This window comes from Hippocampus zosterae, chromosome 9 (genome assembly GCF_025434085.1).
Source record: "Hippocampus zosterae strain Florida chromosome 9, ASM2543408v3, whole genome shotgun sequence".
Classification (NCBI taxonomy): Eukaryota; Metazoa; Chordata; class Actinopteri; order Syngnathiformes; family Syngnathidae; genus Hippocampus; species Hippocampus zosterae.
The window spans coordinates 13,618,038-13,639,259 of record NC_067459.1 but is presented as its reverse complement, the minus strand read 5'-3'; the positions used below and the strand labels follow the sequence as shown (position 1 = coordinate 13,639,259).

The window sequence follows — 21,222 nt, the reverse complement described above, 5'->3', positions numbered from 1 at the left end:
AAAGTCAAGTGAATAAGCAGTTGCATGTGATATACCTGTTTCAAATGAACCAAAAGAAATTCTTAAGATTGTTGAAATTAAAATAAAAATGGAAATGTGAAACAGACTGGCTTACTAAAATTTGTTGAACAATATTGTTGTTCAATGTAAAGAATGTCAGCCAAGGTTGGCCCCCCGACATTTTACCACATAAAATCTGGCCCCCTTGGCAAAAAGTTTGGACACCCCTGCAATAGAGCATGCGTTTCAATTGTGTGAGACAATAATGAACTCACTGAAGATAGATGATGACTCGAGCCGCTGGACAGTGGGTCTAGGCTTTCACGTCCAAACCCCCTACCCGATAGCGGCCACCCCTATCAAATTTGCAAATATTGAGTTTTGTCTCCTTTCCATGTACACTGTCACAAGAGTTCTCTGCTCTATAGGAACAAAGATTGGAATTCTGTCTCCTGCCGTTGGTTATCGTCTTCTTGATGTCTTATTGTTAAGTGAATTCCGTGCAACGCTAACTTTCATTCATTCATTCATTTATTCATTCATAAAAGAGAACGCAGAAAGACCTGCTAGCAAAATTAGTTACCCGATCCCAACCCCATAGAACATGCATTTCTCTTCAATGAGACAAAAGTAAAAGTGAAGGCAGTAAGATGGACATACAAAGCAGCAACAGAAAGCAAAATATCTCCAGGGTGGAAATACCCAATATGGTGTTTGTGGGCGCTATCCTTTTATATTTATCTGATTTTCTTCTGAAAATGAACTCTGCATCTGACTGCCCTCATTTTCCAAACATCCACATGTTGCCATGGTGTTCTTATTGTTTCTTTTGTGCACTGTTGTATTCTCTTTCAGATCACAACGCCAAGTTTCCCTGTCGTGGTGAAGATCGGACATGCCCACTCTGGAATGGGAAAGGTGAGTTATCCTTTAAGATGGACTGGGTTTTTGTTTTGATATGTGCACAACGTAGTCCTGTCATGTTGTATGTGTGTGGGGGAGACGCTAATAAAGTCACCATCGAGCTGACAGACACGCCGTGTCAACATTCATCCTCTGACTATCCGTGAACCGTTGACGGTGTTAAAAACATTTCAAGCATACTGATAGACAGCGCGTGTTTCTCAGGTCAAAGTGGACAACCTGAGTGACTTCCAGGATATCGCCAGCGTGGTGGCCATCACGCAGACCTACTGCACGACAGAGCCGTTCATCGACGCCAAGTATGATATTAGGGTGCAAAAGATCGGCGATGACTATAAGGCATACATGTAAGTTGAGATACACTTATGAGTCTTGAATTCTGCCTTGATAGATCGGAGGTACCGATACTTAAAATGGTTTGAAAGTATTTAGGTTTTTTACACTTACGGTGTGCTATTGTCGCACTCACCGATTCACGTTTTTCTTGATTGAACATATTCGCTAGAAATCGCACCTATTTGAGGTGTTTGTGTATGTGTAATGACAAAGTGTGACACAATGGGTGAATAATGAATACCTCGCCCCAAATAGACGGCTGGTTTGTGTCATAAACAGGTTGTTCCATGTGATTATTGTAATTCTAGGTACTATGTGACATCTTGCTGCAACATTAGTCTCAGGAGAACACGACACACATGCACTTTCACAGGAAACGAGGCATCTGTAAAGCTTAAATGAGTGTGTAATAAGTATAATTTTATGTAATTTGAATAAAATTATAGTATGAATTTGTACAAATGGCCAACTTCTTATATGTGACTTCTTTTGTTGGAGATGTTTATTGCATGACTCATTATAAGTGACTCCTCTATTTCCAGTTACTGGTAAGTAAATAAATGCCCAAGGTAACAATTGTTTTTTAAGCTACATCAATTGTTATTGATTATTCTTACAGTGTCAATCAAAATAAGTGTCATTATCATGTAACAATTGCACTGGCTCTCATTAAAAGGCAGCAAGTGTGCCTAATGTTATGGCTACTATTGGTGTGTGTCATGACATCATACATAATGGGAGCTGACATTCACTCGAAATGTGACCGCGTTCCACTGTCCCCCTCCTTTGCCAGGCGAACATCCATCTCTGGTAATTGGAAGAGCAACACGGGCTCAGCCATGTTGGAGCAAGTGGCCATGACTGACAAGTGAGCGCAGCGTTAGCGATGTTGTGGTGTGGTATGTCTGGTTATGTAGCACGGAGTCACACCGTCCTCTCACATTGTCCCGTCGCACGTCGGCGTCCACGTCAGGTTTAAACTGTGGGTCGACACCTGTTCCGAGATTTTTGGCGGCCTGGACATCTGCGCCGTCAAGGCCATATGCGGCAAGGACAGCAATGACTACATCACCGAGGTGAGCGAAACAGCAATAGGAATATTTATAAGCCACTTGAGTGTATTTATATATTCTGGCTGGATGAAAATGTGTGTGGAGCATCAGTGGGACAAGTATGGTCTTGGAAGCTTAATTTTGCCTCGTTTAATTTTGCCTGGCCTAATTTTACACCACTGGGACCAATAGGTTGACTGCCTGGGAATAAACGGATTGAATTTAACCTCAATACAGTCTAAAATGTAATATTAAAACTCATTCAGTACCAGCCAATTCTGGACCAAGTCTGCAAAGACGTTTAAAAACGTCTTTGGGAGTGACTTAAACATAAGAGACAGATTCAATTTTTTTTTCTGAATTTGAAACACCTCCCACGTATCTTAGTCAAATATTTATGACACACTTTTGTTAAAATATTGCAAGGATCAAGAACTGTAATGCATTTATACTAATTTTTGTGTTGCTAAAATTAGCCATTTATTTGCTCACAAAAAAAATATATGCAACTGGGATAACTGAAAAAGCAATTGGCTCACACGTGAAGGCCATAAAACCTTTGATGTGGCCATGAACAGGGTAAAACCAGACCGAAAGACAGCCCAGCGCTGAGCTTAAAGTCATTAACAGGTAAACCAGCAGCAACATGGGGGAAACCAGATAAAGGTAAATTTGGTAAAGGAAATTTTGTGGGGAAATGAGGTGTGAAAATTGTCGGAAAATTCAGTTAAAGTAGAAGAGACCAATAGCAGAAGAAGAACTTGAGCACACATTGCCACACAACGGCATCACACCCATATTTTGTGGATCACGAGTCACCTCATCTCCAGCAATGGCCTGGTTGCTGCGGTGACATTTGAAAGCAATGCATTCATCCTCCATAAGAGCATGTGTAAGTGGGAGGCGAGGAGGAGGTTTGACCTTTTCTTCAGTTATTTCCTCTCCCATCACTGTGTTTGTTTTTACGCCATCTTCTGAAAAAGAGGGACAGTGATGGCATTTTTTTTCATGAGAACAATAGCGATTTATTTTTAAAATGGATTAGTGATATTCATTGTTTTACTAGAAAGAGTAAATAAATAAATACTATTTTTATTTTATTTTAAATACAGTACCTCTGATCCTGTTGAAGGATGCGGGGAGGGCTTGAGTCTATCCCAGCTGACTTCAGTTGCAAGTCAAGTGTACCACAAATACGAACTCTTTCAAAACGAGTCATTTGAAAGGAAAAAAAAGACAGAACCTATTGAGTGGCAGCTAAGTTCAACATTCTGACTGAAGCTCACAAAATATTGTGTTTTATGACGACATAAACACAGAAACTACCAAATGAAAGTTTTAAATGCTCCCTCATTAATACCAAAATGTTTTTTTTAAGGCGGCCCGGTAGTCCAGTGGTTAGCACGTTAGCACGTCGGCTTCACAGTGCAGAGGTACCGGGTTCGATTCCAGCTCCGGCCTCCCTGTGTGGAGTTTGCATGTTCTCCCCGGGCCTATGTGGGTTTTCTCCGGGTGCTCCGGTTTCCTCCCACATTCCAAAAATATGCATGGTAGGCTGATTGAACACTCTAAATTGTCCCTAGATGTGAGTGTGAGCGTGGATGGTTGTTCGTCTATGTGTGCCCTGCGATTGGCTGGCAACCGATTCAGGGTGTCCCCCGCCTACTGCCCGGTGACGGCTGGGATGGGCTCCAGCACCCCCCGCGACCCTAGTGAGGATCAAGCGGTACGGAAGATGAATGAATGTTTTTTTTTAATTTACCGGTAAGCTTCTAAAACCTGAAGTCGCATCATTTGTACTTGTAATGGTGTGAAATTCGTTGGATAAGGCAGGGCATCATTGGCCCTAATCTCAATGCATTGCATATGACAAATCAATACATACATTGACTTGATTCCCTCTCATTTCCTTTGCGTGTGCTCAGGTGGTGGGATCGTCTATGCAGCTGGTCGGCGATCACCAGGCGGAGGATCGCCAACTCATATCCGAAGTGGTGCTGGCAAAGATGACCCAGGCTCTTACTGCTAAGACGTCTGCTGCTTCCCGCTCGCCGGCTCGTTCCCCTCAAGGCCAGAAGATGACGGCCACAACAGCGCCCGCACAGGTAGAGGAGGTGACATTGCAGATTATTCAGTCCAAGACTGACAGTTTTATTCCATTCCCATTGGCTCTTCCCCTCCCTCCCTGTTTCTCTCTGCCAGAGTGGCGCTGTTAAAGACGGAGTGGCAGACGCTAGCAGAACCACAGGCCAGCGTCCTCAACCTCAAGGTTCTTTGAACACTTGCACTTAACAACAAAAATAATCTTACTTGCTGCTGTATTAATATTGAAAGAAAATCATTGGAAATGCACTGATGTGTCAAAAGTGTCGAGTTATCCAAAAACGTAGGTGTTATTTTTCAAAAATTACCGATAAATCAGTTCAAGCCAGAATTGAATGTTGACCTCATTAAGAGTGCAAATATATAACATTAAAATAAAACAAATCATAAACTGCTCAGCACAGTCCAGATTATCTGTTTCAGTTGACCTCATTTTTATTTATTTATTTATTTTATCAAAGCACGCTGTTTACTTTCTGCAGCGTCACGCTACAATTGCTTTTTGCTCATCTTCATACATCATCTGCCTACAACATAAACCATAGCTTCCAGAAACACAATTTAATTTTCACGTACATAAGCATCCATAAGCGAAAAGACAAAATAAATCAATGTCTTTTTTTATGTTGGCCAGGACTCGTCTTCATAATTAAAAGTGAAAACTGGAAGCCATTTTTGATGTGGTGTTTTGCTGCCCCCTTCTGGTGCCAGCTGGTGAAACGCTTTGGTGATAGATTTCTGTTTTTCTTAGCGAGAACAGTCATAATCATTCCAAAAAAGTTTTAATTTCATGTGACTAGATGTAATGGTGTAAATGTAGCACAACTTGTCTTATTATTTCTGTGTCTATTTCTAGGTGCATCAATTAAGGCACAGAGTCTGGAGTCATCATCAGAAGTACTGATGAGATCTTCCGAGCCTCAATCAAAGGCTGCCCAGTCCCAAAGACCTTCTCCAGGTCAACCCCAGAAAACAGGTCAGGCCCAGAAGCCAAGCCCACTCCAGAAGTCCACTTCAGTCACAAAGCCTCCAGTGCAGAGGCCTCCCCCTATGACAAGAGCTCCCTCTGTCACAAAACCCTCTCCTGATTCTGCTTCCTCCACCGCCGCACCGGCCAAAGGTTCACCATCTTCCCCCGCTAAGTCGGCAGGCCCAGGCTCTCCTGCAGCCTCAACTGCTGCATCTCCTTCAGTTTCAGCGCCGACCACGGAACAGCCCAAGCCTCAGCCCCCGGGCTCCCCGGCCCAAGCTCCGGGAAAGCCAAAGGAGCTACCGTCCAAACCCACTCCGCCCGCCAAGCCCATACCTCCTGTCCGCAGGAACTCCAAGCCGCAGCTGCAGCCAAAGCCCCAAACGCCGCCTGCTCCCAGAGCCTCACCCAAACCTCAGGCCTCCCCTCAAAACCCGGGGCCCGCTGAGGCCTCAGACGCTGCCTCGTCACCCGCCGCAGGGCAGGTCCAGTCACCAGCCAAAATCAGCGAGTCTCCGCCTAATGTGCAGTCTCCTGCCACGGCTCAGCCTCTGGCCAAGCCCGCCTCTCCATCCCAGAACCCTGAGCCTGAAACTGCCGCTGATCCTGCTGAGCCCCAAGAGGACCTGCAAGCGTCTCAGCCAAAATCCCATCCTCTGCTCAAGTAAGAGCCTTGTAGTCAGCACACTTGTGACCGCGCTCTGTCCTCATTTAATCTGACACATGAGCTAAACCGGCATGGCATTCAATAGGGTGCAGACCAACACACCAAGGCCAGTCTTCGACATACTTGGCAGTACTGTTTACTTCACGACTCTAGATGGCAGTATTGTGCATGATTAGTGGGTGCCACACTGTCACGCACAGCAAGCTTTTTCCCACCACAGCTCAATCTAACGGATCTCGTGGCTCACTGCTCCAATTTGGACCCAATGCAAGGCGTCAACACAGCTGAATTGGTTCTCAATCAACCTTATTGAGACAGCCCTTGACCTTTTGGCAAAAATCAAGCCATTGTTGTTGGGGTTTTTTTTTTTGCATAATTTGCCTAATTACCCAACCACACTACAAACGATTAACACCCACTTTTTGAGCTTGGTGGAGGCAACAGTGGCACTAAAATGACCGTTGCCAAAGTTTACTTTTTTATCTCTTTTTTTAATCAAAAATAAGTCTGCCTATCATGAAGGGTCTTTTTTTCTTTCTTGCGGTCATAAATATATATCCGTGTTGTAGACATGGCCAATATACTGTACCTAATTTATTGTGACTTTAGTCCTGCAACTTTATGATTTATTTTCCGACAATGCTGCAGCTATATTCCTGTAACATTGCACCTTTATTACCTTAGCTTTACAACTTTTGCTTCTTGGCGTTAGACTTTATTCTCGTACGCTTTGGAATTTTTTCACACAGTGTTGTTACTTTATTCTTTGTGATATTATGATGGCGTCCTATGTAACTATAAATAGCATAAGTTGTCAAAGAAATTGTAATAAGTACACCTCCACATACCATTCAATAATTACTAAAATAAAAAAGGAAATATAGATCACCTTATGACAAAGAAAAACTTTTTCGAACATGTTTTTTTTTTGTGTGTTACAAATTATTTGAAGTTTGATTGAAATTAAAAAATAAATAACTGAACGAGTGCGCCCCTGCCACCTAAAGTAGTGGATGTGCAATTACACGTTATGTATTTTTTTTCTCTCTGTAATCCAATTTTATTCCCGAAAATGTAAAGCTTTTTTTTTTCTTGCAGCAGTACGACATTAACCTTGTAACATTACAAAAACATGCCTAAAACATTTTGGTCGTAACATTACAATTTTGTTCCTGTAATCCGTATGACCTTTTCACACAACATTGCAATTTTTGTTCATTGCATGTTGACTTATCCCTGTAACTTGTGTTTTTATTGATGTATCTTTTTCCTTTGTTGAACAACACCATGCCTCCCCTCAAATTTCTTGCTACTAATCAATCTTGCCAACACAGACAACTGATAAAGTCCATGTCTGGGTTAACAAAGTATGCTAGTGCAGTTCTAGAAGTTCCTATAGTCAAAGCCTCTACGTTTAATGTGACAATGTTTCCCAATGTCTGTCATCCTTCCTCATCCCACTTCCTATCTCCTGTCTCCCTTGTGTGCATCCTTTCCTCCCTTGACTCCTTCCCCATTCTCTCTCCTCACTTCCCAGTAAGTCCCAGTCACTGACCAATGCCTTCAACGCCTTCAGCGACTCCTCCTTCTTCCGTGGCGTGTCCGGCTCCGGAGGCGGCGACGGCCAAGACGAGGCCAAGGCCGAGACCATTCGCAACATCCGGAAGTCCTTCGCCAGCCTTTTCTCTGACTAGACACCAACATCTACCAATCTCCCGCCCTCTAATTACTTCCCTCTCCCACTCCTCATTGGCCAGCGACGGCTTGTTTGACATGTCAATGTGACGCAGTCTGAGACGTATGTGTGTTTTCAATTTTAAGTGTACTGTACTGCCTATGTCTGTCCGTCCTGCGTGTCAACATGTTTGTGCGTCTGTGCGAGTGAACAGTGACGCACTCTGGCTCGGATATTAAGTGCATGTCGCTGTGCCAGAAAAGGCGGAATGATGAGTTATGTCACTGATATTCCCTAGATAGCATAACAGCATATTACAGAATATAATGTTTATTTTCCCAAAGCTTATTAAAGAAACAGAGCTATATGAAAGCATAATATACAATATTGACAGAATGTATATAAAAGTATAGATGCAGTACACACATACACACACACACACACACACACACACACACATATACCGGTATATACAGTATATATATATATATATATATAAAATGCACAGAACTATCAAGCCAGTAGCTTTTAAGCTTTTATCTGTGACATAACTCGCCCGTGAGTGGCTGGATGTGTAAGCGTTTTAACTACTAGTGATATACTTGGTGGCTTCCCTCGTGATTTTCGTAGTAAACCCATTTTTCGATCCCTCTCAGTGAAACTGTGTGTGATTTTAAAAAAGGAAAACAAAAAAACCCCACGTCGAACGTGTTTCTGTGTAAATCCAATCTTGGTGTCTCATCTGCCGACTGCCTATCGATGTGAGGGAATTTGTGATATTTTTCTCTTTGTGTGTGTGAGTGTGAATATATATCTATATACAGTATATGTATGTGTGCATGTGTGTGTGTGTTTGCATGGCTCCTTGCAGAGGCTCCGCCATGATCTTTGGAGTGTCTGCCAGGAGCCCTACCAGTGTTGACTTTTGCCTTTCGTTGCCTCTCTCTCTCTCTCTCTCTCTCTCTCTCTCTCTCTCTCTCTCTCTCTCTCTCTCTCTCTCTCTCTCTCTCTCTCTCTCTCTCTCTCTCTCTCTCTCTCTCTCTCTCTCTCTCTCTCTCTCGATGTTGTAGCCTTTTATCGTGTATTCAAGTCACAGCTTTGTTAGCTGTGCAGACCTGAGTCAACTTGAAATTCATTCATCGGTTAATTACAAAATCGAGGGGGCAAGACCGAGGCTTCCTATTCAACTTTCTCCTTTAAGCTCCACGATTCAAAACGCAGAAGGGCCAATCACAGAGTGGCACAGAATTCAGAGATAACCTTTTTCAAAAAACGTTAGTTGTGCTTATTTTATGATTGTATGGTATTATTGTATTGTGTTTCCAAGAAGCTAATCAACTACAGATAAACAGAGAATGTGGCTAAAGCTCTGCACTCATCACCGTAGTCATTTGAATCCTTTCTTTCTCTGCTACAAGGTAAAAAAAACTGCTTGTATAACACGTAAAAAAAGGTATGCTGTTTTTATCTTAAAACACACACTTTTAAGATAAGGACTACTGGAGTGACCATCTCTCTTGTTACCAAATTTAACCAGCAAAGCTAAGCTAAGCAAGCTAATCTGAGAGGTTACGTTTTCAAAACCTCATATGAATCCATAAGAATGCAGTCTTTATTTAAAGCAATGTGGTGAAGGTGATTTGGACCCTATCAAATATTAAATGAATGCATTTCAAATAGGAAAAAGACGCATGTCTGTTGTCGTGATTGGTGATTTTCTTGTTTCACCTCTTGTGTCGATCTTTCTACGGTATCGTAAGTTGTTAATTATGCTCATAAGAAGACATTGAGGCTGTAGTGCAATAACACCCTGACATGACTGTTGAATGGTGTCAACCTATTATCAATATAAATATGAACATCCATGTGAGACTTGCGTATCTTTTAGACATCTTCCCCTTTGACATTCCTTTATGTGAGGACCGACTGCAGCTTCAACAGTGAAATTGACAAAGAAGAAGAAGGGGGATTTGACACGAGCAGTCTTTGGTCTCATTTAAACTAGTCTAACTATTTACCCCCATTGGTGCGGTTCATTCATCCAGTCACCGACCAATCAACAGGTACAGGTCAACTTCTTGGTCTTCCATTGCAAAGGCTGTGACCAAAGTTGTAATGCTGAACCGTATCTTTGCTGTTCACACTTGAGATGAATTGAACCCGAGTTTGGTGGAATTCATTCGTAGAACTATTTCAAACCACAAGTGAATGGTGTCGAGTAAGGCTGTGTCAACAATCAGGCTTGGATGGGTTAAAATGAATTTCAGTGTGGTTCATTTGGTTATTTGACCCATGGTGTGCACAAGATAAACGCACCGTGACCACTTCTGGTTGTGTTCACACATTTTGTTTTGCTTTGGATGAACTCTGGTCCGATTGCTCTGTTTGTGTGAACATCTTCTTAACTCTGGTTCTCAAGGAACAAGCCAATCAAACCCGCTTGGGAGGTTGTCTTGATCCGCTTGCAAGTGAACCCTGGTCCTGTTTGATTAACTTTATGATGGCTTGATTAGGCTCAAGCATCTGAGGATCTCTTAGCAGGAGTTACTTGGTCAAGTATCAACATCTATCAATGGAACCGCTTGAAAAAGTAGAGTCGCGTACAATCACAAGTATGGTTTGGATCACTATATCTCAAGTGTTAACACATCCCTTTGTTAGGAACTCTGGTATGATTGCTCTACTATTGTTGTCTGTTTTGTCATTTATGACCGCGATCAATAGACTCACTTGAAGTGATGTCGGCCACATTGCAAGCGAGCTCTGATGCTGTTTGGTTCAACAAATGTCAAGGATAAATTCTACATTTGTCAGATTTGATTCCATTAAAATGAAATCTTGTGCGGTTGTTCTGTTGGCACAATTAATTTGATCAAGTGTGAACACAGATCAATGGAACCACTTGAAAAGGTAGTCTTGGCCGCATTGAAAGTGAACTCTGGTAGGTCCGGTTCATTTTATCTCAAGTTTGAAAACTGCAAAGGAACAGACCAGAGTAAAAATGACAACATAAGCATATGAAAATCATTGGTTTAGAACCGTATCCCGCTTCACGGCGGTGGAAAACAAGCTCAAGTCTGATGAGAACCAATCAGGCCAAAGGGTGCTAGCCCATTAAGAGTGAACTAGTTATGAATTAAATGGCTGCCCGGACAGGATCCTCTTCTGTTTTAGTGTGCACCGTCGTTTCAATGTGTCATTAAATGTATATCCCTCATCATGTTGCTAACAAGTAACCTTATTGTATGTGTGAATGTACTGTATGGATGGATGGATTTATCGTATGAACAGACAGGTGACGAAAAAAGGAGAAATCTGGTTCAAGAGAACGGAAAAGTCTGGTGTGTCCAGTATTTAATCATGGAAATAATAAGACAGCTAAATCTAACCGTAATGTTATGATTTCTTAATACCACCGTCATGTTTGCTTGTCAGTGGTTGAAATTATGCTATGTTGGTTTTAACACTCACTTGTCGCCCATCTGTATGTGCCATCTCAGGAGTTGATTTATTTTGTAATAAATGGATTGATTGATTTATTTTTGGGAGGCTCTATATTTCCGTCAATCTAGTAACAGATTTTGTTTTTTGTAGTGACTGTTTATATTTGCAACCGCAAAATCGTGCTTCGCATGACCTGGTGACTGATGACGCTGTCATTTATGTACAGATGATTCACGTGAATAAAGATGTGGCTCCAACTTCCCTCAGATGAAATCAAATTGATTCTGCGGTGGGCTTGTACCTGCTCATTTGTCCACTAGATGGCGATCTACGCGTATGAAAATTTCGTGTTGTATTTTATTCATTAGTATATGTACAGTCGACTACAGCACAGTCGACTACATGACAACCAGCCCTTGTGGTTCATGAGACTTAAACTTATGTGTTATAATGTTAAACACAACACACAAGTATTATATGCGGTATAACATTTCAATATGGCTGCTAACTCTGGTGGTGGCGAGCATGGCCAATTAACAGTTTACATCTTCACTCCCTGCACTCACACAATGGGCTCAAAAGCACAACCCCAGGTGCAAAAATACCCAAATATTTTTGATTCGTTATGACTGTAACCCATAGAAATATATGAAGGCCTTATATTATCACATCTACAAAAACGGTGGATAACTAGTAAAATCAGAGTCCAGTAAATAAGTGTTCGACTATTTTTCTTTTTATTTTCAAGAAAGGATTGGTAACAAAAATACTTATAATATCTCATGTTTCAGTGTTGTCAAGAGTGAAGATAATTTGTAAGAAGCATCAAGTTGACGTACATGATTTGCCTTTGGGGGCCACCTAAAATTATGTCACTGTCTATCTGGCCCTCGGGCCTTGAGTTTGACACCCACCGTATTAGCAGATGTTTGCTTCTTTTTACCGAAATGTTGCTTAACATCTAATTGCAAAGTTGTTCCCAAAGAAAAAATCTTACTGTGTTCTTATCACTGTGTGTGGTGTACCTTAAAACATCACAAATCTCCTCTCCCAAACCACATGTCCATGGCTTGGGGGAATTGACGACATTGATTGAATTGATTGATTGAATTGATGACACATAAGTAAATACAGAACAGGTTTAACATTTACAATATTTGATTTTAAGTGTTTTTCCGAGCAGATCGATGATGGACGATCACTCTCAACACACTCCACCCTCGCGGGATAATAACTGTTAAGGATAATCTTGGAGGCATCCAAGAATCAAAACTTTGCTGACTTCGATTGGAAGGAATGCACAACTTTAGCTCGATCGCTGATATGTGTGCACGCTGCCTTACTTGAAAGCCGCGTAGGCGAGTCTCGTGCAAATGGGAAATGATGGAACATTTCGAAATACCAAAGTCTTCCACCCACGGGAAATAAGAACTGCTGGGATTTGTTCACAGGAATTACAGATTAATTCCTCTCGAGAGAACATTTGTACGTTCAGAGTAACTAATTCCAGTCAGTGGAACTCCATGAACAGTCATACAATGGACTAGCACCAAGTATTAATATTAAGATTTTTGTTGAACATGATTGCGGGCTCTTCATATTCCATTGTTGCAGTAAATAGTCAAACTTTTACTTCTAGCTATCAGTGACATTGAAAAATAATTTAGCTGGACCATGGGGGCATCACAAATGTCACTAATTTCTAATAATCTAATTTATCTGACCAAAGTACAAAATAGATATGGAATTAGACATGGCTAGTCTGATCTTTTTTCCTTCACTAATAAAACGATTTAGTTCATGGTGTAGTCTGCCTTCCGTTTGAAATCAGCTGGGATAGGCTCCAGCAACTCCCCTGTTAAGGATGAACGGTGTTGAAAGTGGAAGGATTGATAGATCGTTGTTGTTGTTAAATATGATATGAAAATCATTTAAAAATATTCATAACAATAAACTATATCTACCTTCAAATATCAATGTCAGCATCATATACAGTAGTGTTAGGCGGAAAAATTTCAAAAGTTATTCGTCGAGATGGGAGAAGGTACAAAATTATTGGCTCTGTGTCCACATTTTTGGTATATTTGTTTGGTTGTGTGCTACGAGATTGGCTCAATAAAGTTAGGGAAACATTTCTTTAGCTGGCTTTGAGGGATCAGACTATTTTGTGGGGAACATCAAATATCTGTTTGTTGGTTTAAGAATGTCCTGGAAGTAGCCAGTTGTCGGTGGAACTAACGCTTATTTGTTTATTGAACATAAAAACATGCACAGTAATAAATTGACAGAAAGTAAGGTAAGTAAATAGTAAAAAGGAAAGAGAAATCAGTCATCATACAACACAATTATTATGTTCAAAGGAGTAGTAGGAAGAAGAAAAAAACGTCTAGTCCTACCCGATGTCATGTATTTATATATATACTGTAAATAGATCATTTTTACGCATCGTAAATTAACTTTTCCACTTTATAGGACACAAATATTCCACGTGGTTATAAAGTGAACCACGGAGCGACATTTCGCTAATGCCAAGTTAGCTGCCGACTTGCTAGTTATCTTCAAAAACGAGTCATGTAAAAAGTATTTTTACTGAAAGTAGTAGTAGCATTTCATATTCTTGTTTGGTGAGCAAACGATGGGTTTGGTTGAGTTTTCACAACTTGAAAAGCGAAGCCGGAGCTAACAAGCCAAACTCGTTTCATTTGATTTATATTACCGGAAAACAACGACTGCTTGTTGTGTAATTGAGTACATTTGGCGCTTCAATGGCACCTCCGAGTTGGATGCGAGGAGGAGGAGGAGGAGCGGGGGAAGAGACTGACGAGAGGCCGGCAGTCGGAGTAGCGGAGGTAGCCACAACCGGGAGAAGAAACAGAGCTCCGCAGCGGATTAAAAATTAAGACGGGTAAATTTTATTCCACCGTAGCGTGATGTGGGGGTGGGGTTTGCTAACAAGTTATTTCCTTTACTTTATTATTATTAATTTTTTTACCGAACCGAGCGGTACTTTTCGGGTCGTCTACACCGTTCGCTGCACACTTGCTCTGGGCGAGGCGTCCACCGGGACACGGGGGTGGTGGGTGGCAGTGATGGGTGAATAGGGGGGTGCGGTTAAAGGACTACCCAGTGGCAGCCAGTCAGGTGCTCTTGGTCCACACTTTGACTGTGACTTTGACATGCAAACACCAGGCGGAGACTTTAACAATCAAGTTGGTCGTAGTTATTTAGGTAAGTTGTCTGTTTTTGTGGGGGGGTTTTAATCTCTTTTTCTCATGTGGGTGTGATTCAATGATCTTTCATATAGTGTAGAATGATGTTGCTCAACCTTCTTTCCGACATTGTTTTGTTGAAAAGGTGCTTTGTTTGTCATGACTCATCACAATGTGGATATGAATGTACATTTGCTGAGTCACTGCAGAGTGGTGAAATTACACTTTTTCCCTCATGTCACATATGGAGAAACTTACTTATTTTGAACATATGTGACAACATCAGGATCATCGTTTGAGTGACAGGGTGACGATCAAATATTGGGGACCTCAACTGGTCACCATCAGGGGACCCCCATCTCGCTAAATCTGTTATAAAAGTCTAACCAAGCCAAAAGGGGTAAAAAGTGCCTCAAAATAGCTTTCTGAAACATTTATGAACTACTATTTTAAAATACTAAATTTAAGTTTGGATCATTAAGGAACTGAGAAGGAAAGTAACAACAAATGGAAAATCCTCTAATTCAATTTTTTTTATAGAATACAGCAGAGTACAACAGAATACAGAATACACCAGTCAAACCTGATATATTTCCACGGATGTGTTCAGTTTCTGTAGTCATTGAGTCTTAAAAAAAAGCACATCCAATATGTATTTTATATAGACATATTTATTGTATATGTCTGTATGTGTTTATACATTATATATGACAAAAAAAATTACAGTACAGTGCATAGGGAAATGTCTTCAGCTGTGCACACTAAAAGTGCTCAGAAAAAAAACATTCTGGATAAATACATCGTGTTTGAAGTTCAAAGCTGATGATGTTCTGTGATGCCAACAAGTCTTGTGAGACTTCAACTCTGCAAGCACCGAGACCATTCACTCATGGATGGCAAAACATTTTGAGGAAAAATGTTTTCCATTCCAAGGGCAACCCTTTTACAAAGGGGAAGGAACATTTGAAACACAATTAGCTGCCATTCAAGTGTAAAAACAACGTAACTAATACTATTGTAGCATCAAAACAATACAAAACCCGCTCTAAATGGCAATTGATATTGTATACATGCACCTGACATCCGCAGTAGTTGAGCCTTTCTACAAAAAGGATACAAGTTGGAGTTTAACCAAAATATTTTCTGGATAAATATGCCCCAAAAGTCCTACTCGCGAATAACACCGAATCAAGTGAGGGTTCAGTTTCTAAATGACTGGTTAAATAGATTTTTTTTCTGATGACAGGATCGAAATTCTAGCGTAAATGTCATATAGCATAATGAGCTGCCGAACACCCGAGAAGTTTCCCAGCACATTTTTTTCTGTCTTAACAAACGTGGCACGTGTGTTCACAGAGTGAGTAGTTTTACTTTAGTCTTATTAGTTTTGGACAATTAATCAGTTAGAATGATTATTTTGAGTCCATTTTTCTAAAATATTTTATTGGTGGCAACCTAGTTTCAAGTGAGTCCATCTTGATGTGCACTGCTTTACATGAACAACACACCGTCAAACAAAGTGTTTATACATGCGTTTTAACTAAAGGAACCGAGGAGGCACTGAATTTCACATTATTTGTAATTTTTTTCCTTTAAAAAACATTTATTCAAGTTGATGCTGGGAAAGAAAACCTGCTGGAAAAAAACTGCTTCAAAGATTGTTTGGTATCAGGAGAAATAAAGCAAATCCCAGAACGGAAAAAAAACCCAAACTTTGTTTGAATAATTGGCTTCATCCATCCATCTTCAATAATCGCTTGTCCTTACTGGGATCTCGGATGTACTGTAGCCTATCCCAGTTGACTGTGAGTGTGAGACGAGATCCCCCGTGGACTAGTTCGACAACCAATCCTGAGATATATAGTTGAACAAACAACCATTCACACTCATGAACCTCATCAATGAAACTTACTAGGTTTTGGTTTTGGAATGTGCAGGGAAGCTGGCACTCGGGGAAAATTGATGTTTATGGGATGAGTGAGGATGTTAAAATTACTTTTAAGGAAATAAAAAAGGTAGAGAGAAGCATCATTTGGACTTTTTTTTCTTCTCTTAGGTTCAGTCAAACTCTCCAGCACCTAACTCTGTCAGATGTGCTGCTTTTACGCAATTGTTCAAGTCGCGTGTCGCAATGATGAGTGGGTGCCGCCGGTTTTTGTAGAAAGTAGAAAGGAGCCGTTCAAACTTGCACGTCGCAATGCCAAAAGCAGACAATTGGCGCGACCGTTTCGGTTAATGATGACATCATGCAGCAGCATCAAACAATCATTGTTTCACACATGGATGTTGGTTTTTTCCCCCCGGAAGATTAATTATTATTGGAATTAAAGTATCACGTAATCCTGTAAATGAAGAACAAATGGGGAAGTTTAACTGGATGTTGGTCAGAATAATCAAAGGGGAAAAAATGAACATTTCAGCACTGATGCAACATGTCTATTTTAAATTAGGGGAACCTAAAAGTATATATCTTGCAGGAAAATCTTTTTTTAGACGAGGTTATAAAAGTTCTTAGAATGATCATCCCTGGTTCAGTGAAAAATTAAACTTTTTGTCAAAACCTTTTTGGGGGATAGGAATGCTCTGGTATGGGTAGCACATCTGTTTGTGTTTATTACGTTGACTGAAGTAGAGAAATAAACTGTTGATTAGTTCATGGGTCATTTGTTGGTTCATTCACGGTTCAAACTCCACACAGGACTGCCAGAGCCGGAATCCAACTCTGCACCTCTGCACTATGAGGCGGACGTGCTAACCAGTGGCCTACCGTGCCGCCTTTCCAGAACTCCTCTCCTTCCTTTTGTATCGCAACAGTATTTTATAGCAATACTGCTAACTCGTGTACAGTCAGAGAACATAACAGAAGTGACACACATTTTTGAGATACTGCATACACTTCAATCGGACACTTATAATTTATTTTCCCAAGCCATGCTGAGCAGCAGCGTAAGAATGAAAGTGCCATATGTGACTCCGCAGCCCCGGCCTAACCTATCTGACCAAGACCTTAATGTTGAATAAATCTAATATTCATTCATTCATTCATTCATCTTCCGTACCGCTTGATTCTCACTAGGGTCGCGGGGGGTGCTGGAGCCCATCCCAGCCGTCTCCGGGCAGTAGGCGGGGGACACCTTGAATCGGTTGCCAGCCTATCGCAGGGCACACAGAGACGAACAACCATCCACGCTCACACTCACACCTAGGGACAATTTAGAGTGTTCAATCAGCCTGCCATGCATATTTTTGGAATGTGGGAGGAAACCGGAGCACCCGGAGAAAACCCACGCAGGCCCGGGGAGAACATGCAAACTCCACACAGGGAGGCCGGAGCTGGAATCGAACCCGGTACCTCTGCACTGTGAAGCCGACGTGCTAACCACTGGACTACCGGGCCGCCCTAAATCTAATATTATTTATTGTAATACAGCTTCAATTTTTTACTTGTGTTTGATAAAACAAAAATGGGAAAGGGACCTAGAAAAAGATTCCCTTATTAAATCACAATTTCAGTGTTGAGGACCCAAAGAAACTATAAATGAATGATACTTCAAAATCGTTCAGCCCTAGTGTGAATGGTTGTTTATCTGAAGTGGACCATTGCCCCCCCAAAAAATTACCCTTTCCGCTAATCAAAGCACATCAACCAAAGCGCTGCAACAGAAAAACTGTGATCTATCGCGTTTTGAGGCTCCGCTTACAATATATTGTTTTTTATTTTTTTCCTTTTATTTATGAAATCACAGAAAGAGTATGATTTTCAAGAAAAAAATCAAATGACCACAAAAAGAGGAAACAGGCAGGGAATAAGGAGGGTGTTTGGATAATTTTAAAGGCTGTTGACAATGATGGATTAGCCCAATTACTGACTGTACCTGTGCATTTTGGCAATGTAGACTCTCCACGCTTTGCTTTTTAGCCGCAGGTGCCTATGAATTCATTCATTCATTCATTCATTCATCTTCCTAACCGCTTGATCCTCATTAGGGTCGCGGGGGGTGCTGGAGCCTATCCCAGCTGTCTCCGGGCAGTAGGCGGGGGACACCCTGAATCAGTTGCCAGCCAATCGCAGGGCACACAGAGACGAACAACCATCCACGCTCACACTCACACCTAGGGACAATTTAGAGTGTTCAATCAGCCTGCCATGCATATTTTTGGAATGTGGGAGGAAACCGGAGCACCCGGAGAAAACCCACGCAGGCCCGGGGAGAACATGCAAACTCCACACAGGGAGGCCGGAGCTGGAATCGAACCCGGTACCTCTGCACTGTGTAGCCGACGTGCTTGCCTATGAATTTTTCATTTTAATTGTAGTCTTTTGTGTTGTTGTTCAGTCTCAAAACCATCATTATTCTTACCGAATATTTTTAGAATTCATTTTTCTATGAGGCGGCACAGTGATCCATCTCACAGTGTAGAGGTGAAGGTTTCGATTCCGGCTTCGGCCTTCCTGTGTGGAGTTTGCATGTCCTACCCCCGTGCCTGTGTGGGGTTTCTTTGGGAATTCTGGTTTCCTCCCACTTTTCAAAAAGAGGCATGGTAGTTAAATTGAATGCTTTATATAGAGTACCTTGGTGTGATTGTGAGTGTGAATGCTGTCTTTGTGTACCCCACGTTTAGCTGGCAACCAGTTCAGGGTGTTCCCCACCTACTACCCAACGACAGCTGGAATAGGCTCCAGCACACCCACGACCATCGTGAGGATAAAGTTACATGGTTTAACCCCTTCCTGTACTACATTTTAACATTATTAACTGTCGTACAAGTGTGAAAATAAGTAAACCAAAGTGAAAAGAACACTTTGTCTAATAATGAAAATTTCCATGCAGATGCATCTTACACACGCTGGTTAAAAAAAAAAAGAAACAAAAAAAAAATCTGAATTGTTTCAACAAGATGCCCTAGTGGTTGGTACGTCTGCTTCACAGTCCTGACGTTTGGGGTCCAGATAATCCATCTACCGACCCCATTCCCCAACAAACTGCACGTTAGTTTCATGGAAGACTCGAAGTTGTCCAAAGAATCAAATTTGAGTTTGAATGGTTGTTTGACGAGCTGTACCCTGCGATGGTTTGTCCTGTTTCCCTCGGCAAGAGTCAGTTGGAATAAGCTCCAGTAGACCCGAGGCAGTTCACAGAACATGCGGTGCATAGTCTCGTTCTTCTCTTCTCATGTTCATTTTTTCTCGGTTGAGAGCGGCCGATTCCCTTGTGTTGACCAAAATGGCAAATAAAAGCATGCAAACTTCACTCTGCTCGCTGAAGGTCTTGCAAGATGCCGTCAAGTTACAGTCAAGTTGCAATTTTGTGCGTTTTTTTATTTTTATTTTTTTTTTTGCTTTAACATTTAAGGTGTCCTTCAAAGTGTGAGATTTTATTTATTTTTTTGTGCATTATTTAGATTCAATTGAATTTTATTTGATTTTTATCTAATAGTTTGAATGCTACTAGAAAAAAAAATAAGCTCCAGCATGAATGTCATTTATGATGTGTGAGTAAATGGTGTGAATGAATGACTGAGACTTTGCTCCGCCGTCATAAATGAAGGGAGTGTCTCAGATAGCATACCATCGTATGTTTATGTTGCCTCCTCACATGGCTCGGCGGTGCCGTGCTTCAGTAGACATGTTTGCATTTCTATTTTTTCCACTCTGCAGATAAGCAAGATTAATAGCATGCAAACAAGCTCGGACGCTTAATAATGTTTTAATTGTAAGATTGTGACCGTTTTTTTGCTGGGAGCCAACCTTTGATTTTGCTTTATCAGGGAGCACAAGCTCTTGTTGATTTAGTGAAGGTTTAAGGTCAACGTTTTATTTATTGTATTGTTTTTTTTAAATTAGATGTAATTATTAACAGTAAAGGCCAGTCATGTGACCTTCTGCAGGTCATCTTCCGACAGCATTTTTGAGTGAAAAACTTGTCTTAATGGAAAAGTGGTTAATTACATTTCTAATGCCATCATAGTAGCTTCCCTATTGGACTATTGTCCAGCCATATTTTAAGCCAGCTCCACAAGTACATTTTAGGATATGATTATGCCACCGCGAGATTTGATGGTTAGCACATCTAACTTAAAGCTCAGAAGTTCTGGGTTTGAATCACGCCTTGCTCTGTTTGTTTTTTATATTTTCTTCATTCTTGCATGGGTTTTCTATAGGTACGGCGGCTTTTTCGCACATTTCAAAAACATTCGTGGTAGGTTCATTGAAAACAAAAAAGGTCAATAACCCTAAAAGAGAATTAAACTTGTTTGTGCTGTGTGGCCCCTGCGATTGACTGGCAACCAGTTGAGGATGAAGCTGCAAAGTCAGCTGGGATTTTCCCTGATTAGGGACCTCACCTGGGACCCTAATCAGGACAAATGCCTGAGAAAATGGATATTTCATATCTGCTTCAGTATTTTTATTTGGTTATTGAGGAGTGTAATGTTAAGTCAATGTTTTAATACGGACTTTTAACCACATGGTCCAGTTTTTGGTACAGTAAGGGAATAGTCTTAATGATATTCAAAATGAAAAATCTGCAAACTACTCTCATTGAATTCCACAACAAATTAAAATCTTTACAAATAACCACTATAATGTTGAAAAAAAAAGAAGACAAATACATATCACATCTTAAAGCTTTCTTTGCATTTTAAGAAAGTGTGAATTGTTCTTCATAAAAAACACTAATCATTTGTTATTGTGCTGAAATGCTATTGGAAGAAGTACTTTTATTGTCCCTGCATTGCAAATTAATTTGACGTTGAACCAAAAACATATCACTAACCATGACATCCACTAACCAGAGGCTGAGTTTCACTCTCTTGATGGAAGGATGGATGCGAGCTGATGG

The 21,222-nt window shown here is 41.0% G+C and overlaps 2 protein-coding genes and 1 long non-coding RNA gene across 3 annotated transcripts in view; 2 read left to right on the top strand and 1 right to left on the bottom strand.

Annotated features, from left to right (window-relative positions):
• Positions 1 to 11,449, top strand: part of syn2b (synapsin IIb) — a 55,551-nt gene extending 44,102 nt beyond the window's left edge. The window contains exons 6-13 of the mRNA XM_052076484.1: positions 856 to 918; positions 1,129 to 1,271; positions 2,054 to 2,128; positions 2,234 to 2,336; positions 4,238 to 4,417; positions 4,515 to 4,581; positions 5,272 to 6,049; positions 7,590 to 11,449. Of these exons, the coding sequence (XP_051932444.1) occupies positions 856 to 918; positions 1,129 to 1,271; positions 2,054 to 2,128; positions 2,234 to 2,336; positions 4,238 to 4,417; positions 4,515 to 4,581; positions 5,272 to 6,049; positions 7,590 to 7,746 (1,566 nt within the window). The 3' untranslated portion in view covers positions 7,747 to 11,449. The remainder of the gene's footprint in view (positions 1 to 855; positions 919 to 1,128; positions 1,272 to 2,053; positions 2,129 to 2,233; positions 2,337 to 4,237; positions 4,418 to 4,514; positions 4,582 to 5,271; positions 6,050 to 7,589) is intronic.
• LOC127607826 (uncharacterized) lies at positions 2,345 to 4,432 on the bottom strand. The gene is made up of 4 exons (XR_007964150.1): positions 4,198 to 4,432; positions 3,428 to 3,514; positions 2,643 to 3,286; positions 2,345 to 2,569 (listed from the first exon to the last, which is right to left on the bottom strand). It is a non-coding gene; the product is annotated as an uncharacterized LOC127607826 (long non-coding RNA).
• A 2,786-nt stretch (positions 11,450 to 14,235) lies between the features above and the next one.
• pparg (peroxisome proliferator-activated receptor gamma) overlaps positions 14,236 to 21,222 on the top strand; it is a 34,194-nt gene continuing 27,207 nt past the window's right edge. The window contains 1 exon segment of the mRNA XM_052076498.1: positions 14,236 to 14,399. Coding sequence (XP_051932458.1) covers positions 14,348 to 14,399 — 52 coding nt within the window. The 5' untranslated portion in view covers positions 14,236 to 14,347.